At 41.1% G+C, this 17,312-nt stretch overlaps 1 protein-coding gene across 6 annotated transcripts in view; it reads left to right on the top strand.

The window, feature by feature from the left end:
* The window catches only part of pak5 (p21 protein (Cdc42/Rac)-activated kinase 5), a 71,761-nt gene extending 54,449 nt beyond the window's left edge, over positions 1-17,312 (top strand). For all 6 annotated transcript variants that reach the window (XM_038726121.1, XM_038726124.1, XM_038726123.1 and 3 more), the window contains 9 exons: positions 2,154-2,993; positions 6,724-6,933; positions 7,216-7,357; positions 7,454-7,608; positions 9,147-9,280; positions 13,210-13,336; positions 13,869-13,994; positions 14,121-14,255; positions 15,503-17,312. In XM_038726121.1, coding sequence (XP_038582049.1) covers positions 2,154-2,993; positions 6,724-6,933; positions 7,216-7,357; positions 7,454-7,608; positions 9,147-9,280; positions 13,210-13,336; positions 13,869-13,994; positions 14,121-14,255; positions 15,503-15,658 — 2,025 coding nt within the window. In that variant the 3' untranslated portion in view covers positions 15,659-17,312. The remainder of the gene's footprint in view (positions 1-2,153; positions 2,994-6,723; positions 6,934-7,215; positions 7,358-7,453; positions 7,609-9,146; positions 9,281-13,209; positions 13,337-13,868; positions 13,995-14,120; positions 14,256-15,502) is intronic.

Below are 17,312 nucleotides of genomic sequence, written 5' to 3'. Positions count from 1 at the left end.
ATTGGGCAGGGATATTTGATTTGAATAGCCCTTAGTCAACACCTCTGTCAGAAATTTATTTTTGGGCAAAACTCAGACCCTCTTTAGTAGTTGAAAAGGAAAGAGAGCGATAATAAGTTGTAATTCTACTTTTGATAACTGTGGAAGTCTGGTTGAACCTCAATCTCACGAATAAATTATATGAGAGGATGGGAGTGTGTATGCCATACCAGTTTGTAGGTAGCTAAATGAAGGAGTCTAGATGTATCCCTGTGTCAGCACAATGTTGCTGAGAGTTGATGATTATCCCAGCCTTTCTGAGACTCTGCCTCAGCACATGTGACATGGACAAACTACAGCGGAGACAAGTATGACAGACAGCGAGGCACGAGTGCTGTCAAAGAGTGTCAAAGAACTTGCTGATGTGACATTGTCAGGTATAAGAGTTCAGCTCCTTCAGAGGTGGAAAAACTAACAAGTATACATGCAAATAATATTGTGGTTTTATCTCTAAAAAGAGACATAGAAAAGAATACTACAGGTTAGTTTAAGGTTTTATTCATTTTAGTGGCATAGTTTCAGGCCTCAGAACAAATTCAGACTCACTTTGAAACAATCATCAAACACACACCTCTAAAGTAAAGCTTTAGTATCAGTATTTGAACATTTATTGAATCTGTTGCTGACTGTGAACCAGCAAGTTAGCATGTCATATCAGACACCCTATTCTGCTGTATCCAAAGTGCCTCACATTGTGATGAGTATGTGCAGTACATTTCTAGCAATGGCTGCCCCAGTGGGAATTAAACCGCTGTCCCTGTGGAACAGGTGCGCTGGGTTACAGTTAGTCAGTAATATAGTCACATTTGTTTAGATTTTTATGATTGTTGCATTGTATATTGTAGCAGAAGGGAGTTGCAAACAGAATTTCTTTGTTCTAAAATTTCTAAAACAGTTAAATTACCTAAATCATTGAATCTTGAAAAGCAAGGAGAGGAATAGGAAGTAGTAATGCAAAAGCACACAAGGATCTGTAAAACTACTGAGATTGTGGATTGTGCAAAATATAACAAGTGAAAAGATGTTGACTAAATGGATTTGATACTTCAGGTACTTAGAGGCTGTAATAGAAGGAAAACACCAGTGAAACGCAGTCAGATATGCAAAAGTAAAATTTAGCAGTTTTGTTTGATCATCACAAAAAGCTCTCAGATTATGTAAGTAATAATCCCTACAGCTCGGCCTCCTCTCAGCTCTCAGCAGTCACGCAACATGTTTCTATTGTTCTAATGCAGCGTTTCCTGTAATGACCAAGTGGCAGTGAGACAGGTAGATTAAAGCTGTGTGTCAGACTGTCATCATGCTCATGATTTTCACTGTATGGAGGTGGTGATTCTCATAGTCCACACCACAAAAACAGCATACGTGCACACACACCATGCACAAGCACAAAGTGTAGTTCAGTGAGTTCTGCTGTAGCACCAGTTCCCCATGACTCACGACACATCCGTGTAAAGGGCTTAACACAAGGTAGGAGGGGATAAGCAGCACCCCTGATGTTTAAGCTGCCTTTGCTTTGAAGCAGATGTGAGCATGTGTCTCTTTCTCACTCTGTCTTCGTTTGTGTGTGTTAGCGCATGCTGGTGTGCTCATGCACCTCACAAGCGCAAAACCAACCGTCACAACTATTAATGTATCCTGATCAGCCCACTGAAAATGAAGCTAATCTGTTGTGAGGGAAATGGGGCAGGAATTAGCTCTTTCAATCCACCACTGGTTTCCTTTTAGCATCTGAGGTATCCCGTCATTTGTCTCCATGCATTTTCTAGCTGCATCCCAACTCACAACTAGTGGTTGTGTAGACTGATGCCTGCCGTTCTTTCAGATGTCTACTGAATACCGGCGTTCATTTATTGCAAGTGATGATTCATTTCATACTTGTCACAAAGCCCCGATACACATAAATTGAAATTCCAGCCCGAAAATGTACATGTTTTTAGTTGAGTGAAGTTGATTGAACTGGAATTTCAATTCATGTCATTCAGTTTCAACCATGAATGATTAAACTGCAATTGAATGCACTGCAACCCAAAGTATCAGGGCTACTTTCATCAAACTCTCAGGCAGCAGACTCTCTTGTATGTTAAGTGTAAATATGTTTGTTCTTCTCATAGACCATTGTTCGAGGGAACCGGCCACCCAAAGACGCATCCATCAACGGCCTGCTGGAGGAGTTTGACAACATCTCAGTAACACGGTCCAACTCCCTGCGTAAAGAGAGCCCACCAGGCCCCCACCAGGCTGGAAGCAGCTCCAAACCCTCTGTTAGTGGTCATCCCAACGCACCGGAGGAGAATGGATTCAACCACTATTACTCCCGCTACTCCTGTGACCTAGACACCTCCAGCAGGGACTTCTCTCTTGATCCCAGCAGGCCAGGGTTCTCCATAGACGGGGACTGGGCAGTTGGGAGGCACTATCGATTCACCAAGCAGAATGGTCACTCGCACCCTATCCGCAGCCACTTCTACCCGGACGCCATGCCCCAAAAATCAGACTATGGCAAGCTTCCCCCGGACTACCACGCCTACCTGGAGAGCAAAGGGCGCTCAGCTGATGAGGTGGCCTCAACGGTGGGGAGTGGGGTGGGCTCCAGCGGCTACTATCGGGCGTCTGTGGGTGGCTCGTCCAGTCAGGATTACCGGGACACTTCAGTAGGCACGCCATCTCGTGCCTCACTACACAGCGAGCAGATCAACTACCCAGACAGTGAGTGGAGCTACGGTGGCCTGCGGGACGAATACGAAAAGCGGCCCAAGAGTTCTTATGTGACCCAGACCAGCCCCACGCCAGCTATAAGGCAACGATCTCGCTCAGGCTCTGGGCTGCAGGAGCCAAATGTTCCATATGCAGCCAGCGGGGCTTTCAAGAATCCTCCACAGGCTCACCCATACAGCTCCTACACTTACCCTCGCCTCTCGGAGAGTCTCGCTAACTCACAGACCATATCCAAGGTATCTACACCAAACACAAAAACTATGGCATTCTAGTAATAATAAAAAAAAAAAAACATCTATTAATCTATGAAAATAATTTTGACAGGGACTTTGACAGTGTTTACTCTAAACTGCGGAGCATATTGTATAATCTCCCAAATGGCTACAGTAGCTATCCAGAAACATGTTTCAACACAGCACTCCACACCTCCCTGACAAGCCTGTAGAAACATCTCAGAGAAAATTACACAGTGGTATCCCCACATTTAGTCCCACCTCCCATCCACCTACACTCTTTTTCCTCTTTCTTTATCTATCTCTCTCCCTATGGTTCTAGTTCTCTTTCATTCTTGCTCTACACAATTTTTTTTCTGGCATTCCTGCCAGATAGATAGTGTCAACTGTTAATCTACTCGTCCCTGAATAAGGCAGGCGCTGCCACATACAGAATTACCCCTCTTCAGTTGCCACTGTCTCTGCACACAGATAAATTAATGCTCATGCTGACCATCGACCAGAAATCTCTGAATTACAGGAAGAGTTACAGAGACTAGACAAAGAGATGCACAAAGGAATGTAGAGAATAAAGAAAGAAGCGAGAGGTAGTGACATGGCAGGAAGAAAGTAAAAATGAAAATACCAGAATCAGGTAAAATCAAAGTAGAATTGACTAAACCAGACCAGAACTGACAAAAACTGTGTTAGGATCTGCAACATTTTGATATAAAGAGCAAACAATGTTGCTGTTACTTAATGGCAAATAAATATCTAACAGGAAAGCTTTAGCCAGGTTAAACCGTTGATAATGGTAGGAATGATAATGATAATTTGATGCAGACTGATTGCAGTGTTCTGTGGGTAGAGAACAAATCTAGATACAAGGGCAGATATGAATCTTACACAGTTTATCTGTGTATAATGGGTGCTCCTAACCAAACATGTCACCAGAAAACACACAAACAAGCAGAACTTCGAGGTGATAAAAGTGCAGGATTTGCTAGAAAATTATACTCAGCAGATAGCCAGTAAAATGTTATTCACATAAGAACAAAAGTTGTGGTAAATATGAAATTACAGATTTGATTGTTGGTAGAATGTCATGTTTCATAGCTTAAAGCTGCCCATGGTATGTGCAACACCAGCACTATAAGTATGTTGGCACTTGGAGAGTGTGATGCTGTCTGTGATGTGCTCCAGTGGAGCAGTAGGAAAGACTGAGATGCCTAAGAGATTCTTCCACACAGAGACTCCACAGACAAGAGCAAACACACCTTCCATGCATTAGTGGCTGTGAAATGTAACAATATCTTTCCAGTATAAGTTACTTGAGGTGGTTCTTTTATGTCAATATTATTATATAACTGCATTTGCTACAATAGAAGATATTCGAAAAGGTTGTACAGTAGTAGAGTGCAATGTATGCTGCTAGTCAATGCAACAGCAGGGGTAAGTGTGGTCATTCTGTAAAGTGTTCTTCATATCATTTCTCTATATTCTTTATATCATTCTCCAAATCTTTCAGTGAAGCCCATAATACAGGTGTGTGTACTGCTACCACAGCTCTCCAACATCCCTCCTTCTCACACACACACACACACACAGTGAGTCCAGCAGCTAAGATGGAAACTGGGTGTGCTGATGTAGATCCCAGGGTGCCTTGATGAAAAACCATTTAGCCTGCATGCTTCAGTAAATAGCCACTCATAGAAAAAAAACTGCCACGGAGAATGCAAGAGTAGCAGGATTGTAAGTGACGCAGGAGAAGGTCATTTTTTCTTACATATTGTTGATTATTACCACTTTCAGAGTTGTTGTGCTTGAGGACGCACATTTGCTTTCCTTTAGATTTAAGACTTAACAGTCCATCCAAAAGGTAAAAGTGCTAAAAGATATTAATTCCATCAGACTATATTTGGTGTATTGTTAATACTTGATTTGGTGCTCTATTTATTGTTTAGTCAAATCTTACATCACATTAAATATAGGCCATAGTGAAGAGCTGGCTAAGGAATCAATGCACCTTAATTTGTCTTGTGATGTTTGGAGATGCAGCAGTTGTAAAAAGAAAAAAAAGACAAGGAATCATCTGGCAGCTTAAGAATCACTATTCTTCTTGACTCGTGGACCATGTAACAAACCCACCCTCTCTCTCCTCTCTCATTCTCTACCCTTTCTTCTCTTTCCCTAATTCAGCCCACTCACACCACTGAAGTAAATCCTTCTTTTTTCCCTGCTGTTGTTGGGAGCCAGTGGGGATGTAACAGTAGACAGCGCGGAGACTTGGCCACACACAGACACGCAGCCACACAAAGATACAAACGCACACACTCCCTCCCCTCTCTGCCTTCCTCTCTTGCTCTCTCTCTCCCACTGTGTTTTGTGGGGAATGCGAGCTCAGTGCCGCAGCTCTCGGTGACAAATTGATGTTGCGGCACTTTCCCTTTCTGCAGCCTTAGCATAAAACTGGCCGAACGATGTTCCACCGTGGAATTCAATTTCACAGTTGAGTTAGGTTGTTGATTACCCTGCCAAACTCAGATTAATGCGCGTTTAACCAACATGGATCAGGAGACCCTTGGCTGACAGCCAGCCAGCAGTGCTGGCCAACGATAGGGGGGGCGCAAGACTGGGCCGTCCCAGCACCCACACCTGCCTGAGAGTGATTGATTAAAAGAATTCACACCATGTAATTATACACCATCCTAACACATCAGGGCTCCTCCTCCATGCACGTGTGTGTGTGTGTCTGTGTGTCTGTGTGTCTGTGTGTGTCTGTGTAACTGTAAAGAGAAAGAGTGACAGGCACAGAGAGAGAAACAAATAAAAGGAAAGAGAGGGAGTTTTTTATTACGAGAAAAATAAATCATACTGGTTAAAGAGCATTTTCGGGAGGTGGCAACGGTAAAGTAATTTAATCTCTGCAGGGTGGAGAAAGTGATCTAACCAATCCAGGCAAACTTTTTTTTTTAGATTACTTTTCTCTGGCCATCTCCTGTGCTGTACATTAGACATGCCAACAAGGATTGAATACCACCAGCATTCGCCAACTATTTTCTAGTTTTTATTTGCCGTGGTCATTGTTACACAGTAGAACATCTTCCGCCTTTATAAACTGACGTAGTATGATATAGTACATATATGGTGACTATAATGTGTTGAGTTATGAAATCACTACTGATGTGGTCATTTATGGTTTGAGAGTCTCCTCAAGGTTTGTGTGTATGTATGTGCATGCATTTGTGTGTGTACACCAGGCCCATTATGAGTCAGACCAGTTCAACTGTGTCAAACAACTGACCTTTTAATAAGTCTCTCTCAGTTAAGTGCGACTATTCATGCTCCCGCACAACTTTAAAGTTTAAAAGAGGCGTTTCTAGGATCTTAAGAAAGAGGAGTGTCCCAGATCCTGATGCTCCCTGGGCTCCTGGTTGATGAATGGAGTTGTTGAGGAGAATTGTGGGGTGGTAATGATAAATTATGGTCCATGTGCTGTGGACTAAACGTCCTCTGTTAGGTCTGTCGAGGGCTAATGTACCTGCAGACATACCTGGAAGTAGAGCTGGCATTTTGATGTGGACAGAGTGTGTGGTCATGCATTACACTGATGCATTTAGCACAGTTACATTTTTAAGTAACTAATGAACACAATGCATACAGTATGCTCCCAGCTGGTGTAATCGGAGAGTTTTGTTTCTTTAAATGGGGATACATCAGTCAAATAACCTTATCCTTGTGCTCTCTTCTCCAGGGTGACTATGAGCGTCCGCTACGTGATGGCAGTCCCCAGGTTACGGGTGGCGACACCTACCCCAGAGGGCCTCTTAAGCAACCTCAGAGCCACACCAAGCCGCCTGGCTACCCCCCAGCACACCTGCCCTACCCTCCTGTCTTTCACCATTACAAACCTTCACCATACCACCATCCCCCCTCCCAGCCCAGCCCACCTTACACCCCTCAGGTACAGCATATTCTCTGTGTTCACTAATACAACTGATGACAAACATTTGAGAGATGTGTAGCTTCTTACGCCAGATAAAACCATATGAAACCCCATTGAATTGGCTGAAAAGGTGCACTGTAGCAAAACTGAAAACAGGCCTGAAAAGCAGGTGTTTTGTGCTATAGATTAGGGTAGGAATAATACATTTGATGTTGTTTTGGAAGTCACCGTAGTTTAGTTAAATATAGCCTCTCTCTGTTTCTCTGTCACTCTGTGCATCTGTGTGTGTTCTAAACACAGGGGGCCTACTCACAGCCCTCATCACCCTACATCCCCCCGGGGGCCTACCCGCCTCCTTCCTGGGGGTCCAGCTCCGACACTCAACCCTCCAGAGTCTCTCATGAGCAGTTCAGAGCTGCACTTCAACTGGTGGTCAACCCAGGTGAGGAATGGACAAAAGAAAAGTGACATGCCTTACATAAAAAAAAAATATTCTGGTGCCACATTAAAATTGAGCTATGTTTATGCATGCCTAAAGGCGACCCTCGGGAATACCTGGACAGCTTTATCAAAATCGGCGAGGGCTCCACGGGTATCGTGTGCATCGCCAGCGAGAAGCACAGTGGCAAGCAGGTGGCTGTGAAGAAGATGGACCTCAGGAAACAGCAGAGGAGAGAGCTGCTCTTTAATGAGGTATAAAAGACTGACAGAGATGGGGCATGACAGCAGTACACTTATCTCAAGCATGCTCACACCTACAGCAGTCAATTTTAACATTGACTAACATCCCTGGGTGTCATTAGCTTATACAGCAACACATTTACTGTAGTTCTGGTTCTTTTTGGAGACTTCACAGTGGATGTTGTACTGCTACCAGTCTGTGATTTGTTCATTTCTAACAGAGGGGAAGGCCCAATGGCCCCCACACATATAGGAGGAGGGAGGGAGGCATCCATGTGCCTTTTTTTCAGAAGGTAGCCTATTTTTGGCCCCTTTGACTTTTTTTAGGGACATTGACTAAACTGAAATAATGTGTAATTGTTACAGCATATTGTGCAGTGATATCAGTGTAGGTTTAATTTCTCAGTCACCTGACCTGCTCAAGAAGAAGAAGAAGAAGAATATTATATTATAGATCCAAGATGAAACTGACAGAAGAGTGGGATTGAGATAAAAAAGGCAGAATTACAAATCTATCCTCATATCGCCTACTGACTGCTACTGTAGGTCAGTTTGATACACATAAGTGAAGAGCCTGAAGCCCACTCCCCACACATGAATTCACATTTATCACAGATAGCTCAAACAAATAGCAGCAGAGATGAAACTGGTTTAAATAGCATCATTACACCTACATAAAAATAAATCTCACTGCAAAACAGTAGCTTGCTTAATAACCGAAAAACAAGTTCAGTTTGCTTCTGTTACCCTGACACATATCCATAGCAATCAAACCACAAGCACATTTTTACATCCATAATTGCATTTATTTACTAAAAATGTATTAATAGTATTCATGCTGAAACCCCTCAGCGAGAATTATATTCATAGCCGTTTCTTTTCACGGTATGCTAACTATTGACAAATGAGCTCTGTATCATTTTCATTCCCAATGAAATAAAAAAGAAAAACTAAAATGTGAATTGATTAAAGATTGAGCCTTGGATCTCCTTTATCAAGCAATATTACTGATTCTATTTTGTGTGTGTGTGTGTGTGTGTGTTGTAGGTGAGCGAGAGAGAGACAGAGAGAGAGAGAGAGAGAATGATTGCATGCATGATGCATGTATGTTAGCATGTGTGTAAAGTGAACACAAATGTGAACCAGTGCATGTTCAGTTGGAAACTAATTTGCTTCGTGTAATCCTATTAATTTCTGAATGTAACCCCTTTATAGTTAAGCCTCCAGAACATGTTCCCATTAAACAAAGGAAAGTTAAATGAATAAATAATTAAAATGACATGAACAAATTTTATTCATTATTTAAATAGTAGATGATTTCTTTTTAACATATTTAACATGCATCCATACATTTGATTTTGTGTATTGATCCAAATGCAGTATTTAATTTAGCAATTAATAGTAATTATAATAATACTTGTGTTACATGATACATACAATGTTTTTTTCATATCAGAATATGTAATTTATAGGCCTCTTTATCATGTTATATATATAAATATATAAACAAGTAATTTACTTTTCTCTCTCTCTGTCTCTGTCTGTTTTAGGTGGTGATCATGAGGGACTACCATCACGAGAACGTGGTTGACATGTACAACAGCTACCTGGTGGGAGACGAGCTATGGGTTGTCATGGAGTTTCTCGAGGGTGGTGCACTCACTGACATTGTGACTCACACCAGGTAACCCCTCTTGAATATAGAAATATAAGATCCTAAAGTGTACTAAAAACAGCAGTGTAAAATACCACAAAAGCCCTGAAGTGGTCGTGGAAATAGTCATAGAGTAACAAAAACAGAAGTAAAAGAGGGACTATCAAAATGCATTTTTAAATAAGAACTACACCTAGAAGCAGGTATAACAGGGTCCAAGCACTTTGACACAACGCAGAACCAATCAAAAATAAGTGGATAAGGATTTTGTTTACTTAATCTCCTGAAGTAGGAACCTGCTACTAGAAACAACCAAAAGAATAGCACTATATTTGCGGACCTCACAGTGTAGATTGTATGGTGTTTAAAGTTCAACTGGGAGCAAAAACCTCCCTGCTTGATGATGTAATTAGTAATATCCTTAAATCACTTCTGAAATTAATCATTCAGTAACGGGAAGTTAAAGGAATACGCCTTATTTGCTTAGTTCCGGAGAAGTGGTTATGCAGATCAATTCCACTCTCATAACTGTCAGTAAAATATGAAGCTACAGCCATAAGACTGTTATTTTAGCTTAGTACAAAGGCTTAAAACAGGGGGAAACAGCATTGCCACGCAACCAGCAGTGAGTACACTATATTTTTTGTAAGGTTTAATCAAACATGATTTAAAATGTTAATAGTGAGTTATAGAGGCGCAGGTAGGTGGATTATGTTAGCTTTGCACAGATCCAGGCTAGCTGTTTCCCCCTGTTTATGCTAAGCTAAAATAACTCTCTCCTGGTTGTAAGCTTCATATTTACCAGACATACGTGAGAGTGGTATTGATCTTCCTGCTAACTTTAGGCAAGAAAACGATAACGTATATTCCCGAAAATGACAACCTAATCCTTTAAAACCCTAACAGCAGTGTTTTTGACAGAATGAAAAAACAGAATGTGCACAGTATGAATGACAAGAGCTTGATAAGAGCTAAAATAAATAGAGAAATAAAATAATAATAAGATTCTGACTTAATATATTTCTGATGCCAAGAAATAAACTTTGTGTGTGTCATTTGTGTGTGTGTGTGTGTGTGCGTGTGTTAGTATCAGTTATGTTGAATGACGAGACAGTCAGTGGAAGCAACCATATGGGAGAGGGCTCATGTGCTCCATTTTTAATCGAAATCTCTGAATGACTGAATACATTTGATGTGCTGGTGATGGTGGTGACATCAAATGGGGGGTTGTTAAAAATCACAAGGTCATTTAATTTGCTCTGCACATGAGAAACGTCACAAAGATGGATGATTTTGCAAAACAACCAGGAGAAACAAGCAGATGGGCTGTAATCCAGTTCTGCGTTTGATAGTTTTAGGATTATTGTTCTCCAACTTTTCCTAATTGCTTCTCTGTTGTTGAGTCGTGTTTCTAAGCTGCCGCCTCATTGTTTTAAGCTTACTTTGTGCTTGGTGTTTAATTACAGTCATTTGCGTGGAGTGTCAGCATTAGCACTGTGCGGTGTCGGATGCTAATAACACGCTTTGGTGAGGCTGAGCACCGCTGCTACCGTGAAGTATTTTTAACAGGCTCCCACACAGATGTTTGCCTGTGTGTGTGTGTGTGTGTGTGTGTGTGCGTGCGTGTGTGTGTGTGTGTGACTGAGAGACAGAAAGAGAGAGAGAGAGTGTTTCAGTATGCACGAGTGCTCTTAGAAGTACTAATGGAAATCTCAGTAAAGAGGATATTATTGCGCGCACATGTTTGCTCCTTAACTCCCCATCACTCTTTTTCATGAGTTTGTTGAATTTTAAGTGGAACTAAGTGTGTATGTTTTTGTGGAATTTTTTCAATATTCTAATTGATATTCTTGCCAATATCACCAGTGAGACCAAAGAAAGAGGAAAACTATGTTTGTCAAATAGAACTTAATCGCACAATGTTATTAAAATCTCATTTCTCATCTCTTAAATTTTGTTTGCTTAGTAACCATACAAATTGACCACTTGATTTAATTATTAGGCCTTATATCTATCGAAGTTGATGATACAAGCAATGTTGCAGTTTGTTTTTTCCTGGTAAGTTCCTCCATATTTGTCCAGGTGAAAGCTCTGTGCTATTTCTGTTACGCCTTTTGTTGTAGAAGTAACTGCTGCCTGCCTTACGTGGTGCAAGCTGCATCAGGTCGCTGGCTTGTTGGCAGCCAACACACACCGAGATACAGGCGAGTCAGTGGTGTCAGAGTGGGCGTCTGTGTTCCCGAGCTACTTCAATGACATTCAAATTTAAATTATATGCTTTTGTTAATGAGCTGCACTTTACAGGGATTTTATCCAGTAAGGGCAAAAGCATATGTATTTATGCTTGCAGTTGTGTGTGTGTATGTGTGTGTGTGTGTGTGTGTGTATGAACGTGTGCATGTTTGTGTGTCTGTAGGTGTGTATATCATTCTCCTCCCCCTGGCAACCTTTACAGGCTCATTAAAATTGTTTTTTACTTTGTGTTTGTAACAATTTTCTATTTCAGTGATCCTGTTTTCCTTTTAATTGTGTGTGTTCATTTGTGTGTGTTTGAGTGAGGGATGAAGGGGATGGGAGAAAGGGGGGGGGCAGTAAGAGGTGAATTGTTTTTGCATACACATCTCCATCCTGAACACTTTGCGTTAGCCAGTTGTTTTGCTATTAGCAGAAGGCTCATTTATTTTTTGTGACTGTAAATGCATACATGTGTGACAATAAAATCTGCTGCTATGTGCAGTGCTAAGAGTGTGTGTGTGTGTGTGTGAGTGTTGAGAGAACATGTATGAATGTGTGTGTATATATACTTCATATGCATGAATACTGCATATATGTATGTTTCCTTGATCCATGCCTGCAAATGAGCATGTCTCTATTTCTGCACATGTATGTGATGGCAGCTTAAAGCGCATGAGCACACACACACACACACACACACACACGCACACACAAACACACGGCATGGCCTGGCCAGCTGGGTCTAGATGTAAATGTTCAGTGGAGCTGTGAGTTTCTGTGCGAGCTCATTCAGACGCACTGCATCGCCCCGTCTCTCCATATGGGACCCTCCTGTCCGCTCTGCACAGCTACAGTCGCTGCAGGCTGCAGGGAGATATTTTCAAACCGGATTTCTGCTCCATTGTAGTTGTGTTGAACTGTAATCTCTTTAGAATGACAGCAAAGTCTGAAGTCAGATTCATCTGAGCTGTAGCCTAATAAATAGTAGTAATTTAGATGTTAAAGTATACCTTATTTAGGGACTAGCTATATAGCCTTTTTGTTGTAGTTTCTTTAGAAATTAGTGCGCATTTAGAAAAACAAATCGATTTAATAAGACATTCACATTTTATTTGTGCTTTTGCCCACCTGTCTTACCCTTTTCCTTTCCCACAATGCAGCACGTAGAAAGAAAGTACAGAAAATACAAAAAGTACATGGATAAAAAAGATGTATGACAAACTGTACAGTAAATTAATACATATAAAAAGGGTGAAAATTAAAAAGACAATAAAAACAAAAAAGAAAAGATTAATACAATCAACAAGATACTATAAGAAGCTATGACAATTAATATATTAATTATATATTATAATTTGATATATATGTATATATATATAAGTGAGAATAAGTGATTCAAATATTAAATTCATAATGTTTTTAATTAGGATGGCATGACACAGGCTAATACAGTTACAATACAAGTCACTATTAACTACATCACAGTAGAGTGCTACAATAAAATTTAGGGTAAGAACAAATATATATAAATAAAGAAATACATAAATCATTTTAAAAAGCAAAACACCCTCCACTGCTCTTCTAAAAAACTTGGACTATCCTCACCTCAACCAAAAGAAAAATGACATATCTTTTCTGACATTTCTACATGTGAAATATATTCCTACATGCTCTTCTACTTTCATAGTCATTGCTGACATGTATGTGTGTGTGTGTTCTCACAGGATGAATGAGGAGCAGATTGCCACAGTGTGCTTGTCGGTGCTGAGGGCTCTGTGCTACCTGCACACGCAGGGCGTCATCCACCGCGACATTAAGAGCGACTCCATTCTCCTGACCAGTGATGGCAGGGTAAGTGCACATGATGAGTGTGAGTGTGTGTGTGTGTGTGTCTCTCTGTGCATGTGTTTCTGTATGTGGTGTGTGGATATATTATTAATTCACACTCCTCCCTTTGGGATGTTATTAAACCTGAAGATCCCCATTTAAACAGTAATACCCAGGTATTTAATAACCAATGCTACTACCTTTGTTCCTGTCACTAGTGATCTCAGTGTAACACACACACTCTCACTGACCTTCTCCATTGGTGCCACTCCTGCCACTTGTCAACAGCCTGTGCCAGAAACTCATCATCATCACTTATCACTTGTGCCCCAGTAATTAAATCCTGCCTAATGCCTCCTAAAGAGCTGATAAGACATGATTAACTGAAGGATAATTAACCGCTAATACGGGAGATTAGTGTCTTCCATGAAAGCTCTTCATCACAATGGGTCAGTGCACTTCTTGACATCAAACACAGAGGTTCTGAACTAATACAATTTGCACTGTATGTCCACACACAGTAGTAACAAACCATGGTGGTTGTGTGTGTTTGCAGATCAAGCTATCAGACTTTGGCTTTTGTGCCCAAGTTTCCAAAGAGGTGCCCAAGAGAAAGTCCCTCGTGGGCACACCCTACTGGATGGCACCAGAGGTCATCTCCAGACTACCTTATGGGACCGAGGTGAGGACAGCAAACACATGGATTACCGTTGCTCTGCACCAAGTGCCAGAGAGACTTCCCAGCATACTGTATGTTTTGCATGCCTCTGCACTAGTAGACAGGATGAATGTTTTCTTGTGTGTCCAGGTGGATATCTGGTCTTTAGGCATCATGGTGATCGAGATGGTGGATGGAGAGCCCCCTTACTTCAATGAACCCCCTCTGCAGGCCATGAGGAGGATACGAGACAACCTGCCCCCACGGCTAAAAGAGTCGCACAAGGTAAGAAAGGCCGCAATGCAGGTTTTTAGAACAGTAAGCATAGTGGAAGAAATTCTGAAGTAAAAATTAAAAATCAAGGATTTAAAAAAAATCTTTGTTCATACATATGATTGAAGTGTGAATGCATTCAAGTAATACATGCAGATCATTTGTAGAAATGCTCAAAATGACCAACCTTAATATTGACATAAACAATGTAGTGACACTAACTGGTGGGTGTGTATGTGGTCATTTCTGCTGCATGATACACTGCAGTAAAAAATATATTCATTTTTCATTCAATTTGTGATCTATTATGACCAAGTGCATACAAAAGTACTTACTATATATTAGTATTTTAAAATGACTTTCAATTCTAGCTTTTTAGTTAACTCTGAAACAGGTTTATTCTACATAATTTAACAATAATGGCTAGCCATACTGTTATGGCCTTTAGTTATACATATTTCAGCTTTGTTGTGAGAAATCCTGTTTGATCTGTGTGTTTGGTATGTCAAGACTAGAGGTGAAAATCTGATTTCTACCATACTCTGAATGCTTTATCGCTGAAATCAGCAGCAAAACTGCATCAAAACTACTCTATTGATCCAGAATTTAAATGTTGAGAGCATTAGCAGAGCATTAAACAGAAGTTAAATCTCAGGAATTTCTTACTGGAGTGCTACTTATTGACTATTTATCAGTAAACCCAAACTTACATCCAGTATAAGGCTAGCAGTTCTGTGAGCCTGGATTTTGGCACAGCTTTGAGCTAAATTATTAGCTATAATGTTTACTATGTTCACCATCTTAGTCTAGCATGTTAGCATGCTAACATTTTAGCACAAAACACAAAGTAAAGCTTAAAAGATACAATTTGGACTTGATGATGGCACTAGATGGACAGTAAAGGGTTCACCAAAGTTATTATAATTCATCCTGAGGGGACATGAATTTGTGTACCAAATTTCATGGCAATCCATCCAGTAATTGTTAACATGTTTTCTAAGAACATCAAATGTCAACTTTATGGTGGCGCTAGAGGTAAAGTCAGGAGATCACTATTAACATTAAGGTTCATTCTCTGGCTTTCCATGAATGTCGGTCTGGACCGTCATGGACAAGCTCACAGATTGACATTGCTACAACACAAGTTCTTTATCTAAGATATTTCCTGCAAGTTTGTGCTAGTATTAAACTCCCCTTTACAATCAATAATCATAGATCAAATAAAGGACCAGAATTAAAGCATTTCTTTATGTCTTCAGGTGTCTTCGGTGCTGCGGTCCTTCCTGGATCTGATGCTGGTGAGGGAGCCCTCGCAGAGAGCCACGGCCCAGGAACTCCTCCAGCACCCCTTCCTCAAGCTGTCTGGTCCACCTTCCTGCATCGTCCCCCTCATGAGACACTATCGCCACCGCTGACCTGTTGGCCCAAAACCTGCCCTCCTCTACACTAAAAAACACACACATCCACACATTACCAGGGTGGCACTGCCCTCACCCAGCCAAAACACTCCACCAATTGGTGGTGCGCCACTAACTCTCACACCTGTAACCGTGAAGTAGATTAGCTAGAGGAATATAATACATTTTAAAAAACACACAACAGAGAAAAGTAGAAAAAAAACGTCTACCATTTTGAAACTATGAACTGGAGTAGAAGAGTGTACTGTGCCAGACGTCAAGTAGAAACGTGTGGGCTAGCTCGCCCTGCTGCAGTCTTTTTCTCTTCCTAGACTGTGAGTCCTCAGCTCCATGTAGAGTTGTAGTAGCCATCAGCAAGAGCTTCAGAGGGGTGTTGCGAACCGCTGACGAGGTGGAGGGACCATGGGGCCCGGCGCTCTGCTCCAAACTGGTGCAGCAGAGGGCAGAACAATCAGCTACGTGCAGAGAGCTGCCTTTGACTGGTAATGACTGTTGTCGTCAGCCCATCTGAAGGACAGGCTGCTGCTCTGCTGGCCAAACAGAGACGAGCTCTCTTGTGTCTCTCTTGTCACACACTAACAGTGAAAATGTATTTTAGAGAAACTTGTAAGTTTTTCTGTACAGTTTTGATAATTTGCAGTATTTTATCGTGTCGTAACCATTGTGATATGAGCAGTATTAAATAGAGTTTCTGCAGAGATCTTTCCTACTGTTTATAATCCATTTTTTGCTTAAAGATATAAGAGATATCCCAAATAAACCCACTTAAACCTAACTGTTACTAAAAATACTAAATATATTTATTATCTTACATTTGTAGACAGAACTTCCATTAAATGTTGGGAAAAGGGTAACACCAGAATTTTGTATGACGTTTTAAAGTATTTATTTATTTATTGGAATTGTTTGGTAGTGTGGCCTTTTTCTTTTTTTGGGGGGAGGGGGTTGATTTACATTTCTAAAAGTGCATCGGCAGACAGTGATATCAGTTATTATATCATCCAAGCAATACCCCAAACCTACTTATGAAACCATGAAGCCCTGTATTTATGTTACTGTAATTACACCATGCATTTAAATGTAGCACAGACTGAGTGGATTTGACAAAAAAAGACGATTTATTCTACGCAGACCTGTTTTCTTTTATATTAGAGGCGCCCATCCAAGACGCCCGCCGCCTACCGCTCAGATTTTAGGATGCTGATAAAAGGTCTCGTTTTCTACTCACATCCTCACTGTCATCATCACACTCCTTATCCCACCTCAGTCAGACACACACTCGCTATCACTGGAACTGTGCTGCCATTCTCATCTCTGGTCGGACCGGGAGAACAGTGTAATCCTCCTCCCCGCGTCAGTTTTTACCCATCATTCACTGTGATATGTAAATATGACTGTGCGTACACGAATGTGAGTGTTTGCGTGCGAGTGTGTGTCCTGTGTATGTCAAAGAGAAAAAGAGGTAGAGCGTGTTTATCTCTGTACAACATCTGAAAGTGTGTGTGTGTGCGAGTGCGTGCCAGGCTAATCCTTGACAATGTGTCAAGACTTGAATGAGTAACACTTATCAGTGGTGTTGGCTTGTACAGTGATATTGCATGTTTGTTATCAGTGAAGCTGGTTTCAATTAAAAAACACCCATAAAAACATT

This window comes from Micropterus salmoides, unplaced genomic scaffold (genome assembly GCF_014851395.1).
Source record: "Micropterus salmoides isolate LMB-PRFRI ecotype aquatic unplaced genomic scaffold, ASM1485139v1 Ms_hic_scaffold_18, whole genome shotgun sequence".
Taxonomy (NCBI): Eukaryota; Metazoa; Chordata; class Actinopteri; order Centrarchiformes; family Centrarchidae; genus Micropterus; species Micropterus salmoides.
Note: the sequence above shows the minus strand (reverse complement) of the source record. Positions and strands in the feature narration are given on the sequence as shown.